Consider the following 23,779-nt stretch of genomic DNA (forward strand, 5'->3'; position numbering starts at 1 on the left):
TATAAAATAGTGCTTTGGTGGTGATATTTGAGAAATAAAATAAAATTTTGTTCAATTACAAACAACAGAGAAAACGAAGTTGGTGGGAAGGTGGGGGGAATTTGTGGATAGTGGGGAGTTGTTGGGTAGGGATGAGGGAGATGTTGTTTGGTGGTAATGAAGGGGAGAGGAAGTGGGTTTCTTTCATATGATTGTTTGGGTATAGAGAGGATTGAGAGCGAGATGGAGAGAGAAAATATTTTTTAAATTGAAGAAATTAGAGAAGTCAATATATTTAAATTTAATATTTCATTTAAAAAGGGTAAATTTGGAAAACAAAAATTAATTAATTTGATTATTAATGACATTATTTTAAGTGTAAATAAAGTGACACATGTCATGATAAGAAGGGAGAAGATGCAAAAGAAAAAGTTAGAGAAAATGTCGCTAGCATTCTCCAAATAAATAATAGTTGAAAAGAATGAGATTGGAAGGTTGGTACACCTTAATCTACAGCCCCAAAGGACGAGATTGGGAGATCATGTGCGACAACATTGACATAAGCACACCAGTCGTGACGTGAACCATCGTGACATTGACCACTTGCTTTCTAAATTTCCATTTTCCCTTTATTTATTTATTATTATTATTTTTTAAAAACATGGTTGGCTTAATTCCGCACGGTAATCATCCCAATATAAAAGCCATAATATATATAATAGGCTACTAGCTTAGCAATTTTGGCGTCGGTCAGAGATTCAACAACATAGTATTTTAAGGAGAAAGAATCTTTGTTCCTGAGACTTGTAATAAATTGCAAATTATTTATATGGTTCATGTTCACCCCAAAAATGGTCCAAACAGTTCCACTCAGGCCACAGGAAGTGCAGAAAGTCTTCACACGGGCGCAAAGGAAACATTCGACGTAATTGCCGAATGTATGGCACCACTCACTCTGGAATAGTCGCCTGCGGCGGAAGGAAAGCTAGTTTACTTGCTTACCTATTAGAGAAGGAACGATGATGTAGTAGTGTGAACACAAACACTACAAGAAAAATATCATACGACAACACGTTATTAACGTGTACAAGTTACGTATTGTGGAATTATATTTTGGACTTCTTAGATCTAAGTCCAAAACGATGAGTTAGCATTGGGTTTAGTCCTGGCATTTTTTATTTTAGATGTAAGTCCTTTGATATTTATTACTTTTTTTGTTGTGTCGATTTTACCTTTTGAAGTAAATAAGGAAAACACATTGAAAATCTAAATTTAATGCATTATTTCCTTGTAATTGAATTCTAGAATTTAAATTTTGAATTATTTCCTTGATAATATTCGTAATATATTGATAAAATATAATTTAATTAAAAAAAAATAAAGACCCACATATTATACCAATCGATCAGACAAGCACCCACATTAAATTATGTACTTGACATACAGGTAAATAGTGTTATTATTAGCAACGAAAAATACTTAGTGATAAATAGTGTTATTATTAAGAACATAAATTAGAAAACTAACTATAAGTCAGATACAAAAATAGACAAAATAAAATTGTATGTTACCTTAAGGTAAAGGTACATAAAATACTTAAGCTCGACGTTATCTTTAATGTGTAAATCAGAATGTTGTTCTAATACTCATGTTAGTTTGGTCTTTTTTTAGTTTCAATAATTTTGCTACTATCACATTGCGTATGCAATGGTTGAGGTGGAGAATTATGAAACATGGTCTTGGTTTTATCAACTGTTGGCAGAGGACCTTGGAATCGAAAACAGCATAGGATATGTCTTTATCACAGACAAGCAAAAAGGCTTGATTTGCAGTAGATGATCATTTTTCAAATGTTGAGCACAGACACCGCCTAAAACACACTTAGAAGAAAAAATTTTGCTTGCTAGTCACAAAAAATTACTTTGTGCGACGAAATATTCAAAAAATTTTAATTTTTTAATTAAAATAAACTAATTTAATAGTTTGCGCGACGAAATCTTTTGTCGCGCAAGGTTTTTGACTTTTTGTTTTATTATTTCTCTGATATCAATTTAATTATATTAATTTTTTTGAATTTTGAATTTTTAAATTTAATTTAATTGTATGATTTTATTACACATTGTTGAAAATATGAAAAAACATATATATATATATATATATATATATATATATATATATATATATGCAATAGGCAATAGGCAATATGACATTAATGACTATTACCCAATTCAAGTCACAAGGGACAACATTGGAACAAAAAATTATTTTAAAAATAAAATAATATAAAGATTACATCATAAAATATTAAAATAAGAATGTAATTCTATGTGGCACAAAAGTCAAAGGACTTGGATTAAAGTCACCAAACCCGAGGATTAAACCCAACTCCTCAATAGGAATTTAGATCTATATCAACTTTTCTATTATACTTTCTACAACGTGCGGAGAGTACATATTGTGTTATACTGCTTTTAACAACATGAATTTAGTACACGTTGTTGAAATGGAATATCAGGGATCTTTTGTAAGAGCCAAAAATAAGATATACAATGGCACATCAAGGCATATAAGGCGAAGACATAGCACTATTAGACAGTTGCTCAAAGATGGAATAATCTCATTAGATTATGTAAAGTCAAAGGAAAACATAGCTGATCCTTTGACAAAAGGCCTAACTAGAGAGCAAATTAAATATGCATCATTGGGTTTAATGCCAATTTCACAATGAGCTAACCCAATGGAACCCTAACCTAGTTGATTGGAGATCCCATGGTCTAGGTTCAATAGGCAAACTGGTTGGGAATGGCTCAAGGTATGAACACACTATTTACTCATTCCTATAACCAAAGTGTGCTGTATGCAGAAATTTTTAGGGTATGTTTAAACATTTAATGACATTAATATTTTGATATTCAAAAGAAGTATGGCAGAATACTTTTAATTAAAGTTACCTATATAGGAGTAAATGTGGGGTCGCATTTAAGAGAATTAAATGGCTACATTCTCTAAAGCTCCTATGAAACCAGGATTTGTTCAGGACCAAAATGAACACAACCACATGAACTTAAGTGTGTATAGATTTAATGCATGTGTGGCGTATTGTCTCGGTTTACTACAAAATGATGAACAATTCAAGGTTGTGAATTCCACTGATTCATTAAGTAGATCTGATACGTCTACACTAGGGAAAGTTCAAGTCCAAAAGACACTTATCCTGATGTGTATTTTATCTAATTTCCTCTCTAGTTTTTGAGTATGCATATATTCTTTAAAAACAAAAAAAACAAATTTGCGTTTCAAATGTGGGGTATTATTGAAAATTTGAAAGCAAATGTCCCACATTGAAGAAAACAAAAGGTTCTGCATGCTTTATAAGCATGAAACCTTAACACCAATTAAATAAAATTGGTGGGCTGATGGGCTTGGTAGTGATGGCTATCTACATGGTTGGCTTGCTTGATTAATAATAATATTTAAATAATCAAGACTTGGGCCTTGGGCCTGGGGTCTCTGAAAAATAAAAGAAATACACCCAACCCGAAAATAAAAATAAAATAAAATAATTTATTTTTTGGATTTCTTTTAGCATAAGTTAAATTCAAACCAAAAGTCTTATCTGTCCGTTTGAATTTGAACAGGTATAACTGATACTAACTGCTATTTTGAAGGGGTGCAATTGTGTTATAAAACTAGGGCTGGCAATGGGTCGTGTCGTGTTGGGTTCGTGTCGTGTCAAGATAATAAATGTGTCAAGAATGCTCAACCCGATCACCCAACTCATTTAATAAACGTGTCGTGTCCGGTTCGGGTCGTCTTTTATCGTGCAGGTTTCGAGTCATGTAACGAGATCATAAATAATAACATGCATGTTACAAAACTCACAACTGAAAAAATTTAAATAAAAAACCAAGAGAGGAGAGAAAATATATGGAAAAGAAAGAAAAAAAAGATAGAGAGAGGAGAGAAGAGAGAAGAGAGAAGAGAGAAGGAAAAGAAAAAAAAATAGAGAGAGAGAGAGAGAGAGAGAGAGAGAGAGAGAGAGAGAGAGAGAGAGAGAGAGAGAGAGAGAGAGAGAGAAGGAGAGAGAGAGAGAAAAAAGAGAGAGAGGAGAGAAAACTAAAGAGAAGGAAAAGAAAGAAAAAAAAAGAGGAGAGAAGAGAGAAGGAAAAGAAAAAAAAGAGAGGAGAAGATAGAAGGAAAAGAAAGAAAAATAAAACAAGAAAAAGAAACATTATAAATATCAAAAGTCATAGTATATAATCACAAAGTTGTATGTAGCATAGTGGATAAGGTGTTGGAGAGTGATGAGGGTGGTAGGGGTTCGAAACCCCTTGTGTGTGTGTTGAAGTCTCTATTTCTCCTTATTTTTTCCCGGGTTGGTGTGCATAACGGATTGATCCGAAAATAATCCAATTATTAATCATGCGAGTTTCGAGTCGTGTAACGGGTCGTGTAGGAAATTATTGCCACCCCTATATAAAACCACAAGTCCTAATCCATAATACAATCATCATTTTTTTTTCGAACTATTTCATACTACTTAAAAATTACATAATGTATGAGAGAGAGAAGCACACTAACGTTTGCCAGAATTCAAGGATTCGATGCTATACCCTTGGGTTATAGATAGTTGAATCATGGGAGAAAGATGCATGTTGAACTTCAAGCACTGAGAAGAGGCGAAATTCTGTCTTTAGGACATTGCGAATACTCAAGTCTCTATCTTCAATAAAAGTCAGTATTTTGTACTTAGTTTTTACTTACACATTTATACAATTTTCGTAATTTGCTACTGTCTACATTTTAGAATTGTGTATTAATATAGTGATCCTATAATATATGATATTTACTGATGTCTCCTAACACCCAACGCCAGGATCGTCGGAATGGTGAAGGCAAGAATATTGTGGTTTTTGCCATGGTGACGTTTAGATGTCGTTGAAGCTTCAAGCAATGTTGGTGGTCTTTCTGCAAAGTTGACGAAGAAGAAGTACTGATTGTTGATGAAGCGCTGCATGATGACGACATTAGAACAGTGAGGATTGATGACATTCATCCCAATGTAAAAAGGATAAGTTGCCATGTACTAGCTATTTTGGTGTTTCCTCAGGCAGAATATATATATGTAATGTGGAGAAGGAAGAGCTTTGGTTAGTTTAGCATTAGAGCTCTTCAGCCAAGGAGATGAGCAAGAACAGTTTATAGGGGTTTTAGAGAATGGGAGACACGGAAACAGCGCCCACAGCGTTGCCCTCATTTCTTACTTTATTTTTTAAGCGCCCGCGGCGTTCCACTCATTGATATTAGGTAAAAAAGTTAAAAATTAAGGATTTACCTTCTGGGTCTTGTAGTCAATGCCTTCAAATTCAACATCTAAGTTAGATATAAGATTGGGTTAGAAAATTGAAAACAAAGAGGCCCATTTTCTTTTGTCCAAAAGCTTATTTCAAAATAAATTGTGAATTTTCTTGTCGAAGTGACCTAGAAAAAAAAAAATTTTGGAGCCCCTAAATATTTGGGGGCCTTGTGCCATTGCCCAACTTGCACAAGCTATGGACCGGGCCTGTTTGTGATATATTAAGCTCAAAAGATCTAACCTAATTTCTTCCATTAAACGCACTAAACGACACCATTACCACGTCTATTTTTTTTTTTCCTTATGCTATGCCTCCTCTGGTCCCTTTGAATGAAACGATGAGTTTCATTCAAGTTTAACTAGGCCTGGACGCGCAATGCAAAATAAATTTTTCAAAGTATTTGTTGTAGATTAAATAATGATCTTGTGCATTGTTTATGTTTTAAAGGTCAAATTAAGATACTACTAAAATCATTTCATTACTTGCTTCTTTGTGTCTCTAATCCTCCATATCCCAAATATGCACTGCAACTGAGCGTTGACCACTTTTATATTCTATCTCTCAGCCTTATTTTGAGTGCTTATATGGATTGAGGGTTAAAATTTAGCTAAAAACACTAGAAAGCTATTTTAGGAGCTCCTTATAAAATTTCAACTCCAACCATACTCCCTAGTTTAGGCAATCATAAATGAATTATTTCTTTTTTTTAGTTTAGCATAAATGCTTCCTGTTCATATAAAAAAAAAAATAGTTAGCATTAAATAAATACTTAAAATAGCATTAAAGTAAAACAATATTTAATTATAGGGAGCCACTGAGAGTCATTTCACTCTCCTCCGATTTAGGAGTTCCTAAAGGTCTCCCTATTTTAGAAATTCGATAGGGAGCATGGTTGGAGTTGGTTTTCTCACTTCCTCCCTAAATTTTATATAAAGAGGTGATTTAGAGAATCCATTATGGATGCTCTTATGTAGCTAACCGAAAATTTTATGTACTATTAACCGTATTAATACGAGTGAAATTGCTACTAAGTAGAAACGTTCCTTACATAACCATTCCAAACATGTGATTTCATAATTAACCTCAATGATCTCCGGTCATATGAGAGGTTGAGATAAGAGTAAGAGAAAAAGTTAGTGCCTAGTGCTTTTGTATTGTAGTCCTACTATATATATTGTCTACTGCTATATATGTAACATTAGTCCATCCATATTCATTTTTGTCATACCTCTATTAGCATGAGAGTCATATATATGAAACCCAACGTTGCCATGCTTGTGTACATTAGAAAATTTTCAGTTTCTTGTTCTCACTTCTCTCCCAATTTCAATCATTTCCTTCTAGAATTCTAAGATAATACTTCAATTTTGCTATTCATAGATTCCAAGACTTGTATTTTAAAATTGATTTTTCAAGAATTCTTTAGCAAACTCAATTGAGTCGGGGCATATAAACCATATTTCAATCTCTACTATACCATATCTTTGTAGTGACTCTTTCCTCCTTTGATTGGGTCGTTATAAAGCAATTGAAACATCAATGGGCCGCCACTTGCTTCAACTAATCTAGTGCTTCATTAATTTTTCCATAGCAAATTAATAGTTTTGTGTGTGTGTTTGTTTTTTGGAGTAATGCTATTTAGACACACAAGATTGACCACATTAGCCGACCACCTTATGTGGCAGTTGATGTGGCATGCTATGTCAATTAATGAACTCTACCATGTGGATTATATTTTTATTTCACAAATCAACAATCTTGAAAAACTAAAACAATAAAAGTAAATTAACCCTAGCGTCCCTCAGACTGTAGCCTCTCATTCCTTCATTTCCTCACGTCTCCAGCCCTCCATTCCTCCATCAAAAGGAGTTGCCATTTCCAATTGTCTTTGTATTTATAATTGGAAAATAGAAGGCCCTGAAATTGCTAGTTGTCTTTGTGAGGCCACCAAGATTGGCTTCAAGTGCTCCTATGATGGCAAATGACTGATTCAAATGGGTTTTGTCTGTTCCCCTTGAAGGAGGAGGGGTGGCCTTGAAATTGGGTGGGAATGATTTCTACCTCTAGAATTAATTGTCTATATACCTCCTATATCAAATGTGTTCCTTTTTTAATAATTAATTTCTTTTTTTTTTATTTTAATAGAGGAGGAAAGGGATGAGTAGATTTGATGGAAGAAGGAAGGGTTGGAGACGTGAGGAAGAGTTCAAAACCAACGAGGCTACATACAGACCTAGGACACTAGGGTTAACTCTAAATTTATTGTTCTGGTTTTTCCAGATTATTTATATGAGAAATAATAAATAAAGAATTTTTTGAGTCGACATTGCAGTACATTAATTGATATGGTATGACCACATCAACTGCCAAATAAGGTGGTCGGCTAATGTGGTCTATCTTATGTGTCTAAATAGCATTACTCTTAATGGGCTTGGCAAAAAACTACAGGGTTGGAAAGGGCGTCTGCTAAGTGGAGCGGAAAAAGAAATTCTCATTAAAGTGGTGGCCCAAGCCATCTTCTTGTATACCATGAGTTGTTACCTTTTTCCCAAGTACATATGTGATGAGCTGAACAGAATGGTGGCCCAATTTTGGTGGAGTAGGCAAGAAGAGAAGAAAATTCATTGGTTGGCTTATCGCATGTTGTGTGCACCGAAGGAGGCGGGAGGCCTAGGATTCCGAGATCTCTACACATTTAATCTGGCCATGCTTGCTAAACAAGGATGACGTCTCATCCAGAATGCTGATTCCTTAACTTCTCAACTCCTCTGAGCTAAGTATTTTCCGAACAGTTCCTTTTTAGAGTGCCCTGTGAGCCCTCACACATCTTATGTGTGGAAGAGTATCTGTGAAGCTCGCCGAGTTATTTCCCATGGTTCCAGATGGCAGGTAGGGAACGGCGACACCATTGATGTGTGGCAAGACCCTTGGATTTCGTTACCCAATAGTTTTCGAGTCTTCTCTCCCAAGCCTGAAGAGTGCCAAGTCTCGAAGGTGGCTGGCCTCATCCTCCATAATCCGAGGACCTAGGATGTGCCCCTTCTCCAGGGCCTCTTTTGTCAGGAAGAAGTGGACTTAATCCGTGTTATCCCTCTGAGCCTACAGACTGCTTGCTTTGGCATTATGATTATATAAAAATAAAATAAAAATAAAAAGGGTCTATTTAATTATAGTGAAAAGTGCATACCACGTGGCTCGTACCATCTGTGCTCCTTCGGGGGGCTCCACCTCCTCCAATACAGCGGCGGCGAAGGTGTGGAATTCAATCTGGCAAGCTTAAGTTCCTGCCAAAGTTCGTGTTTTTTTGGTGGAAAGCTTGTTCTGGAATCCTACTCACTAGAGCCAATTTGTTGTGCAAGAAAATCGAAGTAGAGGTCGAATGTGTTTTGTGCGAGGTTGCGACAGAGTCAACAACCCATGTCTTGCATGATTGCCCCTATGCTGCTCGGGTTTGGTTCAATTCGCCTTTGGGTGGACATGAGGGCATCAATGCAAGCCAATCTATGTGGGAGTGGGTACAACATGGTATACAGGTACTCTCAAAACCAGACTTTGGCACTTTTATGATGATAGAGTGGGCTATTTGGGATGGAAGTAACAACCTCCTATGGCACAACCGCCGCACAAGACCAGAGAAATTTAGCATGGGGGCGTTGATACGTCTTCAGGATTTTCTAAGACCTAATGAAAGCTCGAAGGGGAACCCCACAAGTACCAAGTCCACCGCCCCTACACGTTGGCAACGGCCGTCGCAAGGCTTACTCAAAGCCAATGTTGATGGAGCATGGAGGGCAGATAGTACCGAGGGAGGGGTCGGAATCGTGGTGTGGGACAGCAGTGGCTCTTTCGTTACTGGTTGCGCGTTGAAGGTTGACAAAGTTTTTTCTGCTGTATAGGTGGAAGCTCTTGTAGCTAGAGCTGGAACTATTTTTGCCAAGGAAAGGGGTCCTACAAATATTGTTTTTTTAGAGTGATGCCCTCGAGATCAAGATGTCCCTCAAGAATTCTTCTATTGCCAAGTCTATCATTGGTGGAAGATACCAAAAGGCTTTTGTCACAGATCACTAGGGAAGGTTTTACCCACATGTCACACAGCAAATAGCATGGCTCACCGTATGGCTTGATTCGCCTTGCATATTGGGGCTTCTCTAACTTGGTTTGAAGGACCCCCAGACTTTATTTCTGATGTTTTGTTTGAGGGTTGTAACTGTTAATTTGTACGGGCAGCTTAATAGGGGGATGGATTTTCTCTACTCTGTTCGTTTATGCATAGAGAAACTCATCAAACCCTTGAGGCATTGCCTAACCATTCTGTAATCTTGGTTCTCCTCCTATCAATAAATCACTATCGTTTCTCCTAAAAAAATAAAATAGCATCACTCATTTTTTTTACGCTAATAATGGTTTTGTGGGTTAAATGACTAATAAAGAAAATAGTAAATTGAGCTTAGACCCATAAAATTCATCTTTAATCATCTACAACCCTTTCTTTTATTTTTCTATTTAAAATACCCAATTTTTTCAAATAAAACCCGATGACTAGGATCCAAGTAAGCAAGTTACCTAATCTAGCTTAAAATTTGATTTATTCTATTTTTCGGATTCCAAAACTACCCTTATTTACAAGTTAACGTGTTATGTGGGGGTGTAACTAATGACACACATTGAATTTGGATAGATGTTCAAATGGTTGTAATGGATGTAGGAATTGACTTAGAAACTTATTTGAAATTAAATATTAAATTCAACATTAACGTATTAATAATCTACATACTATTAACGTTTTGGTTTATTTAATAAAAACATTATGTTGTTTTCCTATTATGAATTATACTACTAGTAATCTATTTTATTATAGTTTTATGAATAAAAATGTACATTCTAATTATGTTGAAAAATATTTTGATAATCTATTTATCGTTTATTTTATGAAAAACATTTTTTTAAATGAACCTATTTTTTCTCTGAATAATGTACCTAGTTTTTTAGCTAATAATGTACCTAGTAAAACAATGTACCTATTTTTTTATAGGTAAAACAATGTACCTATACACATTTATAGGTATATTGTAAAATAATTTACCTATGGGTAAATAATGTACCTATATTTTCTATACATTATTGTGTACCTATTTTTAATTTATGAAAAATATAGGGGAATTTCAATTACAAAGTAACTGAATTAGTTTTTTTATATAATTTTTTTGGTAAATAATATACCTATATTTTATTTAAATAATTTTTGGATTGCAATTTTAGGGGGAGATATGTGAGAGGGAATGACAACCAAAAGAAATGGGGTGATTGATATGCTATTAATATGGAGTATTAATTACAATTATGGCAGTTAATGAAATGCTTGAAATAAATTATAAATAAAATATGAAGTTTGGTGGCAACGATGTAAAAACATAGGAATACTACGACCTCTTATATCCTACTGGTCATTTAAATTTGAAATTGGGTTTTACACATAGATTTATAAAGTGGTGAGTATATGTCTAGGAAATAGAAAATATAGGGATCTATATTGGACAAGCCCTAAAGAAAATAACAAAGTAATAATGTTTGAACTATTTGTTGAAAGACCTCCAGGCTGTGACAAGAGATGTCCATGAAGTTGCTCATGAGGTTGCATCTGATGTCAATACGATGGGTGGCGTGTCAGTACGATGGGTGGTGTGCTGCTCCTGAGGTTGCAACTTATGTCAGTATGACGAGTGATCATCATTTTTGGGACCATACGCCTCTATTTAATAACTTGGCTGTTGATGCAAATGAAAGAGACTTAATGATCCTTCCTTGTAATAAATAACTGGTTTTTCAAGGTCTTTGGTTCACATGCTAAAAAGACGAAATACACACTTATCTTTATTCTCGTAAACAAAAACCGGGAGAAGGTTCAAGCGGAAAACCATTCGCAATTGACTGGAACAAATATAGTGGGGGACCAATATTGATGAATTTCCTAGTGGCATATCCATCGTCATCAGTTTCCTCTTGAGCGGCAGCTGAGCCACCCACAAAAATAACCTTATCAACAAAACTTTTTCCATGTATTTATTTGGTATTTAAACTCAATTCGCCCTTAATTGTGATTTAGTATGGTAATCACCTTGTGACATTGTGACTTGTCAAGTTTTCTTATAACATCTCTGTTTCCTAATTAGGTACAACCTTTCACGTGAGGTTATCAAACCAACAGTAGCATTGTTGTCTGAATGAACTTAGACTAGTCCAATTCCATATATATATATATATATATATATATTATGCGGACATCCGGATGTTATTATTATGCGGACGCCATGTATTTTGTACTATCCCTCTCTACTTTCCTGCCTATTTACAATAGAATCCGTACGATAATAACGTGTAGACATCCGGATAAGAGAATAACTATATATATACATATATATGCCATGGTATGGTTGATACATATCTACGTCCATAAAGACAAAAATGGTGTAGTTTATGCAACTGCACCACATACTTTGTGGAAGGGCTAGTCATTGACCATGCTCAAAGATGAATTTACAACACCACTTCCAAATATACCAGATACCAAGGCAGATCATTACAAACAATCTTCTTCTGGGTTGTGTAAAAGCCAAGCACATCAAAATAAACCATATGGCTACTAGGCAGACCAGAGTTACAACCGAAACAACCCCACAGAGTAACAACACTCTTTTACCATATCTATGATCTATCCTTTTTCGCCCTACGTTTATTACTCTCATTTCTTTATAATAATTCTTTAAGATACAAAACTAACAACTCTACTATGATGGAAATACGAAATGGATAAGTTATTGCCGTTGATCTTTACCAGAAGTCCATATGATGCTGGTGCTGAGTGGTAACGGTGGTGAGCTTGTCCTCCTCAGGCAGTTTCGTCCCCGGCCAAACCGAGAAAGGAGTTCACCCAGTTTCGGGGCAAAAGCCAGCAGCGTGACCAGCAAAAAACACAAAAGCACTGAGAGCAAGGGCCAGGAGCAAGGGCAAGCGACCAATTGCGAGGGCGTTCGCCATCATGAGGAGCACCACTGACAGTGAGGAGGAGTAGCTCGAGGCTGAAGGCCAAGGAATAGGCGATGACGCTGCACATCATAAGCATCATGAGTAAAGGGTGGGTGCAGAAGAGATTTTGGTTTGGATATCGCATCTGGACTAACGACATGGCTGTGGGGATGGTGAAGGCGAAAATGCCATGGCGGATCATAAATGTGGATGAAGCAGCAGCTGCGGGCCTGGTTTCTTGTGCTGGAAAGTGGATCAGCAACTGCTGATGATTATAATTGTTGTTGATCACCACAATATTACTACTCCGAAAATTATTTAACCCCACATCATCAAAAGGATTAGGCATCGGCATTTTAATTTCTACGCTCCTCCTAGCTGTGTGGGTTTTAGGCCGAGACTGAGAGAGGGGGAGACTGAGATTTACTATGCAATAGCAAACCTCATGGTTGTCACTCTGACGTGCGCATTTAATTTTGATGTCACTTTCACGTCCTTGTTCAAGCGGACCCAGCATTTTTCTGTGTGGCCGGACCCAGTGGCGGACCCAGACTTTCGTTCATTTGGGGGCTTAAAAAAATTCAACCAATATATAATCAAACAAAAAATATTTCAAACTTTGAATATTATTAGCATTGTCTAATAAGTAAATTTACAATTGTCCTCGACGACTTTTCATATTCTGAAAACGTTGCATAATAAGCTCATTATCAATACTATTAAATATGTCTTTTTCAAGATATACTACCAAGCAATCATTCATCCATTGGTCTCCCATTCACTACTACAAAAAACACTTTGCGCGACAAAATAATTTTGTTGCGCAAAGTACAATTTCGTCGCGCAAAGTTTGCGCGACGAAATTTTGGTCGCGCAAAGATCGTAAAGAAAGGTTTTGCGTGACGAAATTTTTTTTTTGTCTCGCAAAGATATTTTGCGCTACGAATGATAACAATTTTGCGCGACGAATACTAACGTCGCTCAAAGATACTTTGCGCGACGAACACTTTGCGTGACGAATAAATTATTTTGCGCAACAAAAGTTAATGTCGCGCAAATCTTTGTGCGACGAATCCTAATGTCGCGCAAATCTTTGCGCGACGAAATATTCAATTTTTTAAAATTTTTGTTTTTTTAAAATTTTTAATTAAAATAAACTAGTTTAATAGTTTGCTCGACGAAATATTTTGTCACCCAAGGTTTTTGACATTTTTTTTTATTATATCTCTTATATCAATTTCATTATATTAATTTTTCAAATTTTTACTTTTTAAATTTAATTTAATTGTATGATTTTATTTTTTTTAATTACTTTAATTTAAATTGAAATATTCAAAATAAAATTACATATGAAAAATAGTGGTCAAATTATCCAGTATATATAATATTCAAAATGTACACATAAATTAACAAAGTACAATAATAAAATCTACAAGCCTATTGTGGTGATAGTGGCGGAGGATATGTTTCGATAGCGTCCAAATCCTCAACTTTAGCCGTCAAAGTCTCGACGATTCCCTACAAAAAAAAAAAACAAATATTGTCAAATAACAACAAAATAACAAAAAATTGGAATAAACTCAAAACTAACTCCAAAAACACATATTAATGAAAAAAAAATTAAAGTTTGGAGAGAATATACCTTTTGGCAAGATTTTGAGTGAGTGAGAATGAGAGGGAGAAGTGAGTGTGAGAGAATAGAGAAGATAGTGAGAGAGAGATGAAAGAGTGAGTGAGAGTGAGAGATGATGAAAAGAGAGATAAGAGAGTGAGTGAGAGTGATAGATAGTGAAGAGAGAGATGAGAGATTAAGTGAGAGGAGTGAGTGTGAGAGAAATGGTAGGATTTGGGGAGAAGGAAAGAGAGAGGAGAGGTAAGAGTAGAAGACATTGAGAAAATGGTGGAGGTGTTATTTTGGTTTTAAAAACCGTATCACTTTGCGCGACGAAACAATATATTGGTCGCGCAAAGTCTCGAATTTTTTTTTTTTTTTTAAATTCCAATTTTTGGTGCGCGCCCAAATTTTTAGGGTTTTGCGCGACGAAATTTTGGTCGCTCAAAGTTTTGCGCGACCACAATATTCCCACTTCCCATTTTTGGTACTCGCCCAAATTTTTCGGGTATACTTTGCGCGACGAACCATATATTGGTCCCGCAAAGTTGTAAATTTTTTTTTTAAAATTCCCATTTTTGGTACCCGCCAAATTTTTAGAGTATACTTTGCGCGACGAACTACTCTATATTGGTCGCGCAAAGTTGGAATTTTTTTTTTTTAAAATTCGCATTTTTGGTACCCGCCCAAATTTTTCAGGGATACTTTGCGCAACGAACGACTATATATTGGTCCCGCAAAACTTTGCACGACGAACTTTATATTGGTCCCGCAAAACTTTGCGGGACGAACGACTATATATTTGTCCCACAAAACTTTGCGCGACGAACTATATATTCATCCCACAAAACTTTGCGCGACGAACTATATATTCGTCCCGCAAAGTTGTAATTTTTTATTTTTTTTAAATTCCCATTTTTGGTACCCGCCCAAATTTTTAGAGTATACTTTGCGCGACGAATTATTATATTAGTCGCGCAAAGTCTTAAAAAAATTTAAAGCTACTAATAAATATATATACTATTCAATTTCTTAAGTGTTATACGTACAAAATAAACAATTTTAAAGCTACTCAATAATCCAACCGTCAAACTTGTTTGTTTATACTTCGAGATCATATACGCCAAAATTCAGAAAAAATAAACATTAAGAGATCAAGTAATGGGACAAAACATTTCGACGGTTATAAAAGAAAAATCAAGATTTAACGGTTATTTCAACTCTAATTTTGATGATTTTTTACAGCTACACTCCTTGACCCTATATGAATACAATGACTGCATTCGATCATCAATTGAAATTATTTACACTAGTGGATACCACAAAATCTTATGTTATATTTAATGAAAGTATAAATAAACTCTTAATTGTTAGTGAATATATTGTTTTGATGGCATACACATTCTACGAAACTAGTTTCAACGATCCAACCATCAAACTTATTTGTTTACACATCGAGATCATATACGCCATAAATCAGGAAAAAAAAAAATCAGAGATCAAGTAATGGGACAAAACATTTTGACGGTTATAAATGAAAAATCAAGATTTAACGATTATTTCAACTCTGATTTTGATGATTTTTTACAGCTACACTCCTTGACCCTATATGAATACAATGACTGCATTCGATCATCAATTTAAAATATTTACACTAGTGGATACCACAAAATCTTATGTTATATTTAATAAAAGTATAAATAAACTCTTAATTGTTAGTGAATATATTGTTTTGATGGCATATGCATTCTACGAAACTAGTTTCAATGATCCAACCGTCAAACTTGTTTGTTTACACTTCGAGATCATATACGCCAAAAATCGGAAAAAATAAACATTCAGAGATTAAGTAATATGACAAAACTTTTCGACGGTTATAAATGAAAAATCACGATTTAACGATTATTTCAACTCTGATTTTGATGATTTTTTACAGCTACACTCCTTGACCCTATATGAATACAATTACTCCATTTGATCGTCAATTTAAAATATTTACACTAGTGGATACCACAAAATCTTATGTTATATTTAATGAAAGTATAAATAAACTCTTAATTGTTAGTGAATATATTGTTTTGATGGCATATGTATTCTATGAAACTAGTTTCAACGATCCAACCGTCAAACTTGTTTGTTTATACTTTGAGATCGTATACCCTAAAAATAGGAAAAAATAAACATTCAGAGATCACGTAATGGGACAAAACTTTTTGACGGTTATAAACGAAAAGTCACGATTTAACGGTTATTTCAATTTCGATTTTGATGATTTTTTACAGCTACACTCCTTGACCCTATATGAATACAATGAACCAATTCGATCGTCAATTTAAAATATATATTTTCTAACAAAATCCCAATCCGAACTACAATAATATATTTTTCTAACAAAATAATTTTTTTATTTTATTTATTTTTGTAAAGACTTTGCGAGACGAAGATCATTATTTCGTCGCGCAAAGTCATCCAAAATTTTTTTTTAAATAATTTTTTATTTTATTTATTTTTGTAAAGACTTTGCGAGACGAAGATTATTATTTCGTCGCGCAAAGTCATCCAAAAATTTTAAAAAATAATTTTTTATTTTATTTATTTTTGTAAAGACTTTGCGAGACGAACCACACTTCGTCGCGCAAGACTTTGTGCACCGAATTTTGGTGTTTCGTCGCGCAAAGTTACTTTTAGCGACGATGCTTTGTCGTCGCGCAAAGATTTGTCGCGCAAAGTGATTTTGTGCGACGATTTTAATTTTCGTCGCGCAAAGTCACTTTGAGTGACGAATTGTGTTTGGTCGCGCAAAGTTTGGTCGCGCAAGGGGTTTTTTTTACTAGTGATTCGATTACGCATTCTGTTCTTCACGATGTTCATAGCAGAGAATGCCCTTTCTACTGAAGCTGTTGCAACTGGAAGTGTTAACGCCAATTTTATGAGAAGATAAACTAGTGGATATGCCTTATCCTTTTTTGTCTCAACTAGTTTTTTTGCAAGAGCAGCAATACCTTGTAATTCTGAAAAATTGGTGTTGGAATGCATATCATCAATATAAGTTTGAAGTTGATCTTTAAGTACCTCAAGTTCTTGTGACGAAAAATCATTCGGGTAAAGTTGAGCAAGCCGAATGAGCTTTTGCTTATCAAAAGAAGAAAATGAATCATTTGGACTCAAGCATATAAATAAGAATATAATGAAATTAGTTTGTAAAAAACAACTAAATACTAACCTGTAAAATCAATTGAAGTAGCGAGTTTGATTTGTTGGGCTGCAGACTTTTGTCAAATAATGAGTTTGGCGGTTGAGTTCTACACAAAATTATAGAATGAGTGAATTTGGTGGGATCTCTATTCTTCTTTTTTAACATAGGGTTTAGGGTTTTTCTTTTTGAATATAAGCTTTGGGCTTAAAGTGTATGTATTGAATGGGCTATGTGGCGGCTTTACTTGAGAAGGACCTAAAAATAATTAAAAATAATTAATTTAAATGGGATTATATGGCTGAAGTTTTTGGGTAAGTGTGGGCACTGCCCACACTTGGCATTAATTGGGTCCGCCCCTGGGATCCCAATGAGGCATAGTACAACTTAAGAGGACGGCAAGTTCTTGCAGTGATGGGACTAAAATAAGAAAATTGTGCATTGGGAATTAACCTGCCTAAGACCATGGGCAAGGATAAAGTCTGAAAACTATAAAATATGGAATGCTCTTCCGTTATATGGACTTCCACGCTTGACCACAAAAAAAAAAAAAGACTTCCGCGCCATCTTCTGGAACAATAAATACAAAAACCCTTTCATGGTTTTGAATATTGTATCAAAATAAAAAATGTTTGAATACCCATTTTTATGATAAAAGATGTAAATAAATAAATCATAGGCATCAAAGGTATACGATTTATACTCCTGCCATGCTGAAAAAAATAAAACATGCAATATGATATAATACTAACTTTGAAGAAGAGAGCCAATAAAATCTACCATGAACCCAAAAATATTGGCTGATTTTATGTTCTATTTCAAAAACCACCTTTGATATCACATTCGCTTAACAGCAGTGGGGGGATTATTGTTGTCTGGCTCTCTTATATTGTTTTTTGCTTCTCTGTTAGATAGATTTGCCTAATTTTTACCGTAATTAGTCTCTCTGTTTGCTTCTCTTATATATTGTTTTTGTGTTTTACCTTAGCCTCTCTGTTTGCTTTTCTTATATTGTTTCTTGCTCCTCATGCATTAGTCATTGAAGTTTTGCATGTTTTATTTTCAATTTGGGTACCAAGTTCACTATATTCTCCAACTTTGAGATTGTTCCTTTACAACTTGTTGGTCCCGTTTCCTGCCGAAACTCTTTTTGTGGTTTGCTCTTGGGTCAAGTTGCTCTATAGAGTGAGGAGGTCGTTGGATCAACACCAATGTCCCGATTGGATTTCTGGCTCGCGAAGAGGTTTCTTTCAACTTCTGAACAAAATTGAAAGTTGGATCAGGTTGACAAGAATGGGCCAGCTCGGGCTGGGCACTATCGGCCCGTTTCTTCTATCCTGGTCGTGCGTTGCTTAGGTGTGCCACTATTGGGTATGAGACCAGCCCAATAGACCTGGTATAGGTGGTGTAGGATGTCGATTTGTTGTATTTGCGCTTATTCTGAACTTCTACTCAAGCCATATTGCTCTAAGGGGGGGTATTGGCCTGGATAAGTTCTTTTCTATGCCTCAATTAAGAGGACTTCAATATTCTTTCATTTGTGCATGTCAGTTTGATAGATATGAGCAATACCTAATCAAACAAGGGAGAAAACAGAGTTGTGGTCAATGTTACCCTATTTGGGTTTAGAAACCTAACTTAAATCCAATGAGCCCTTAGATTGGCCCAAGATTTTGGTTGATTCGGGCCCAATCATATAGTTTAGGCCTGAATTAACCTTTACTTTCGGACTAACGAAGTCCTCTTGCGGGCCTAGACCTCTGTTTTAGGTCCGAACTGGCATATTTAAGCAATATGAAAACGGGAAATTAAACTAGTGTACATATATATAAGCAGTTAAATAGCAGATATTTAAAGAAATAGTCAAGATAAATTCCAAGATTTCTTTATTCGATTTTAACTTGATAATAAAGAAAGGCATGAGTTATAAATTTATCCGTTTAACTAATTTAGAATATCGATTACAATGTAAGAAAGACTGGAGATTTCTCTATCCAGTTTGAGCAATACATGAATTTAAACTAATTATTTAAAAGAAATCATACCATAAGGATGGCAGAGCAACAAAAGATGAACGCGGGAGTTGTCAATTGGTTATCTGAATATCAAGCAGGTTTGTTTCAAAAGGTCTTGAGTTTTTCAAGTGGTTTCAAGACGTTGCGTCTAGTTTTGGAGAGAGAGTCCCCTTCTTCTGTTGCGGAGGCTCTATATTTATAAGCAAGAAAGCTCAATGATGAAAGATGAAAGAGGGTATTTGGCTGCTATCCAAAGTCAGCTGTTGATCTGTTGATTTGGACTGGTTCATAGGTGAAAGGATGGAATGTCTCTGACAAAACCGTTCGTTATACGGGGTGTTTCTCTGACTTGAGTTCTCTGCTTTTGGAAATCCAGTTGGCAATTGGCTCCTTCCGGTCCTAATGGCTTTTATCCAGCTTCCCCTTCTTTTTGGGCGAGAAGGTGGTCAAGTCGCCATTAATGGTGACAATCCTTCTCCAGACCCTCACATGGGTCTATGTGTAACGGTTACCAATTTTTTTAACTTTAGTATGGCTCAAAGTTTTGGGCTTCTTGGTGCTATGGGCTTCTATTAATTTTTATCCATTTGTCGCCCCATTATTAAAAGAGTTCCTTTTGTCTTTTCCAAAGAAAAGAAAATGAAAGATATTGTGCCTGGGCTTCAATATTTTTTTTTAGAGATAGACCATTTTTGGTCCATTTTCCAAATATGGTACAAACACAACTTTTACTAAACATGTTCTCAGCAAGTACTATAAGGCTAGTGATCAGTTTACACTTTCTCTTTTCTCCAATGATATAGACTTATATCGCTTGGCACATAAAATATACAATGCCAAGTTGAGTGCAGTCAAACCAGCTGACAGGAAGAAAAACCTATCCAAATGACCATCATTCAGATTCGGAGGAACCCAACCGGGCTGTCCATTCTTCGTCGTGATCTCCATCACCACCGTTAAAATCATGCTTGCAACATAACTACCCATTGCTGATGAAGTCATCCACAAAGCTATCCCCAAGCTCTTCAGTCCATCTGGTGTTTGTGAAGAATAAAACTCCATTTGTGAAACATATACAAATGCCTCAGACACTCCCACAAGCACATACTGTGGAGTCTGCCAGAAGATACTCAAAGAACTCGTCTCTTCTCCGCTGTTGCTAGCATATTTTAGTCTCTTTCTCTCAACAAAGCCAGCAATTATCAATCCTACAATTCCAATTGCAAGGCCAATTCCAATTCTTCGTAGCGCGCTTGGAGGCTTCGGTTCTCTTTTTGTTACCTTGGTGTACAAAGGAACAATGAGTTTGTCATATAATATGATGAAGAGGGAGGTGCTAACAATGTCAAATGCAGTCATGCTGGCTGGAGGTATATGAAAGTTTGAGACCCTCCTATCCATGGCGGCTCCCTGCTCGACAAAAAGAGAAAGCACTTGAATGAACACCACAGAGGAGAGGACGGTGCAAAGCCATACTGGCAATAGTCTCAGTATGCATTTCACCTCTTCAACCTGTGTCACAGTGCAAAGATGCCATGGATTTGGAGTTTGTCCTTGGTTTGACATCAGCGAGATATCATCACGGGTAATAAAGGCCGCTCGATCAAGAAACCTGTACATCGAAAGATGATCAAAGAATTACAGAATGATACTCATTAGAAACCTCTGAGTGTGACTAATGCAGGGGCCAATTCTGTCATGAAATTTCCTTTACAGGACACTGGTCTTATAATTTTCAATAAAAAGTAATTGAATTATAATTAGTTTCATAGAAAAGCCATTTAATTGAAAATGCTTACTTGAAGCCTTTCGTGTGAAGGATTCTTCTCGAACCATTTGTTTCACCCTCCCTTCCAATGGTGTCATAAAGTCCTCCTCCATTTGAGGGCAGCTCATGATTTATCTTCCTCATGGAAGCCACTATCACTTGGGAGAACCTAGAAATGGGATTTCCAGAAGCCTTGAAGTGTCTGTACCTAAAACTACCACATAAAAACAATACAGACCCAACAACAGAAGAACCAGTACATATCCAAAAGGCCGGCACCCAATGCCCCATGCTCTCCATGTAAACCAATACTGTCTCGGCAACCAAGCATCCAAGATTTAATGCCACATAAAAATAGCTGTAGAATGAAGTCTTGGCTTGCCTTTCTTCTGAATCTTCCTCATCAAATTGGTCTGCACCAAAGGCAGCCAATGCGGGTTCTGGTGCTCCATTTCCTAGAGCAATAAGATAAATTGATATGTAGAACATAGCAACTTCCATTGGTCTATGAGGCTCACATAACTGGCCTATTTCACCACAACCAGGAGGTCTGAGCAGAAATAAGTTGGTTGACAAGGATAATGCTATCAACCCCTGCAAAAAGCAAAAGAGGTTAAGATTATACAAAATTTTGGAGAAGAGTGAGCATTCATATGGCTGACATGCCATAAGGGGGAGACGGTCGTGAACGTTGGAAGGCAAACTTACAATGATGTGGACAATTTGAAATGTGACGCAAGTAAGGTATCTTCCCAAGTAGGAGTCACTAAGAAGAGCACCAATTAGAGAGCAGAAATAGAACGTTCCCATCCATCTGCTGAATGTGTTTGCTGCCTCTGCATTGGTCTGCCTCAGTACTGATTTGGCGAAAAGAACCATATTTACTTCAACTCCAGCAAATGCCAGTGAAACTAGTCCTTGATTAACTGTCACAGTAAAAGAAAAAAAAAGTGCCAGTATATTTAGAAATAGATATTAACATTTTTGTGTTTCTGATACTAAAGGATACCTATTAGAACAATACCAAAACCAGAAATGATAGGAATTATCATTAATAACATCAATGATGATGTGTGAACTATAAGAACACATACCTAATAGCAACATTCCACATCTCCACCCACCAGTGCTCCCTTTTACGGCTGGTTTTCCATACCAATCAACTGAGCCATCTCTTGTGCATGCATTCAAAAGTCTCTTCTCGCCACCTTCCAATTGATCGACCTCAAACACCTTCCAAATGAAAATTATCGACATATTAAACATATCCAGCCAGGCCTTATATAGAATATAAAATTCTAAGTGTTAATCATCCATATATACGAAACACTGTGACAAAGATGAACATTTGATGTTGTTATTTCCACCAAGAAAATCTTGGAAAAACATAACATAGATTATGAGTGTGCCTGTGCTATGGAATGGAAATAGGACATTTGTTCCCAGAGGCCTCCCTAGGTGCTCCAGACTTCTTTCAGTTATCATATCAAATTCAAAATCAGATTAAGTAATCACAATTTGCTTTCAAACTATGGGAATTCAGTGCTGTCTACAGCTGTGGCAAATAGGATATATTGTAGCATCAAGATCATAAATGAAATTTCCAATATTTGCTTAGTTGTGAAGATTTGCACTTCTAATACTATTATTAATTAGCTTTATGCAACCGCAAAAAGAAAATTAAATAAGGCAAGGGATGACAGATTGTGTCTGCAAATGCAATGTACAGAGAAGAAGTTTTAAATGTTAATAGCTAGGAGCAAGGAATGATGGATATGAAACAACATGGAAACTAAACTACAGAAAAATAAGAAAAATTGCGAAGGATTAGAACCATGTTCTCGAATTATATAACTGGGCAAAGAGATGACATACATATATATATATATATATATATATATATGGAAATCTATACAGAAAAGAGAAGAAAAGTAAACTGGCTAAGCATTATAATTTCATAAACCATATCATTGCTCTGAGTTAGAAGATACCTTGAAGTTATTATCACTAAGTGCTGAAGTTGCAGAAGGTTCTGATTCTGGAGCCATAGCTAGCTCTAAGCCTCTCCAACACACTTTCTGTGATAACAGATGTTGGTTGGTGAATGGTGGGTTAATTTAAGATGACAAAGGACACATTTACTTACAGAAAATCTACAAACTTGAGCACAAAAGATTGCTCTGATAATCTAAGAGAACGACATGTGTCCTGAGAACATAGTCCACATGAAGACATGCAGTAGGGACTTCAGATTAAGTCAAAACAGAAGCATGGCATTTTAACACCCCATTTTGACTACAGACGTCATAGTTTTTCTGCAAGGATTCAATGTCTTTTGTCATATTTATAGCACATTGGGGAGCTTTACTTTTGCACTAAAAAACCTCTCATTACTCAGTTATTCACTCTACTTATTTATCCAATAATATCTCCCTATACTTATTACTATCTTATATAAATTATTATCTAATACAAAAGTTATACTTATATTCTTATTTGCATTGACACTAGAGAAAAAAAAAGTTTATATAATAAGGATAAGCTCTCTCTTCATTTTTTTCTCTTTCTTTTACAGGACCTCGGATGTATGGGTAGTTGCTCTTAACCATTTGAGTTACAAACCCCCTTACTAAGCACCAATCAACATTTGTAAAAAAAAAAAAAAGTTAGGCAATCACGATTCTGAACTTTTGTTTTGTTTTGTTTTGTTTTTTTCAATTTATGAATTTTCGAAGGAGGCAATCATAAAAGTTAAGGGCAAACCAAAAATTAAGAAAAACAAAATGTAAAGGATGGGCGAAAAATACTAGAATCAATAGATAATCTACAACA

At 35.5% G+C, this 23,779-nt stretch overlaps 1 protein-coding gene across 2 annotated transcripts; it reads right to left on the minus strand.

The window, feature by feature from the left end:
- Nucleotides 1-19,813: 19,813 nt before the first annotated feature.
- LOC110749453 (protein NRT1/ PTR FAMILY 7.3-like) lies at nucleotides 19,814-23,247 on the minus strand. Of its 2 annotated transcripts, XM_088249475.1 has the most exons (6): nucleotides 22,939-23,247; nucleotides 22,042-22,180; nucleotides 21,656-21,873; nucleotides 20,979-21,541; nucleotides 20,683-20,791; nucleotides 19,814-20,589 (listed from the first exon to the last, which is right to left on the minus strand). In XM_088249475.1, exons 1-6 carry the CDS (start codon nucleotides 22,993-22,995, stop codon nucleotides 19,948-19,950), a joined length of 1,728 nt encoding a protein of 575 aa, XP_088105601.1. In that variant the 5' UTR covers nucleotides 22,996-23,247; the 3' UTR covers nucleotides 19,814-19,947. The 2 variants fall into 2 exon arrangements, with proteins under 2 accessions (XP_088105601.1, XP_021805262.1); XM_021949570.2 differs by having other exon boundaries at nucleotides 19,814-20,791.
- Nucleotides 23,248-23,779: the final 532 nt, after the last annotated feature.

This window comes from Prunus avium, chromosome 2 (genome assembly GCF_965620075.1).
Source record: "Prunus avium chromosome 2, drPruAviu1.hap1.1, whole genome shotgun sequence".
NCBI lineage: Eukaryota > Viridiplantae > Streptophyta > Magnoliopsida > Rosales > Rosaceae > Prunus > Prunus avium.

Coding starts and splice junctions, on each gene's coding strand:
- LOC110749453 (XM_021949570.2), bottom strand. CDS start 22,995: ATGGCTCCAGAATCAGAACCTTCTGCAACTTCAGCACTTAGTGATAAT. Junction 21,542..21,655: donor TTCAAATTGTCCACATCATT/GTAAGTTTGCCT, acceptor TGCTTTTTGCAG/GGGTTGATAGCATTATCCTT. Junction 20,792..20,978: donor CTTCACACGAAAGGCTTCAA/GTAAGCATTTTC, acceptor TTCGATGTACAG/GTTTCTTGATCGAGCGGCCT.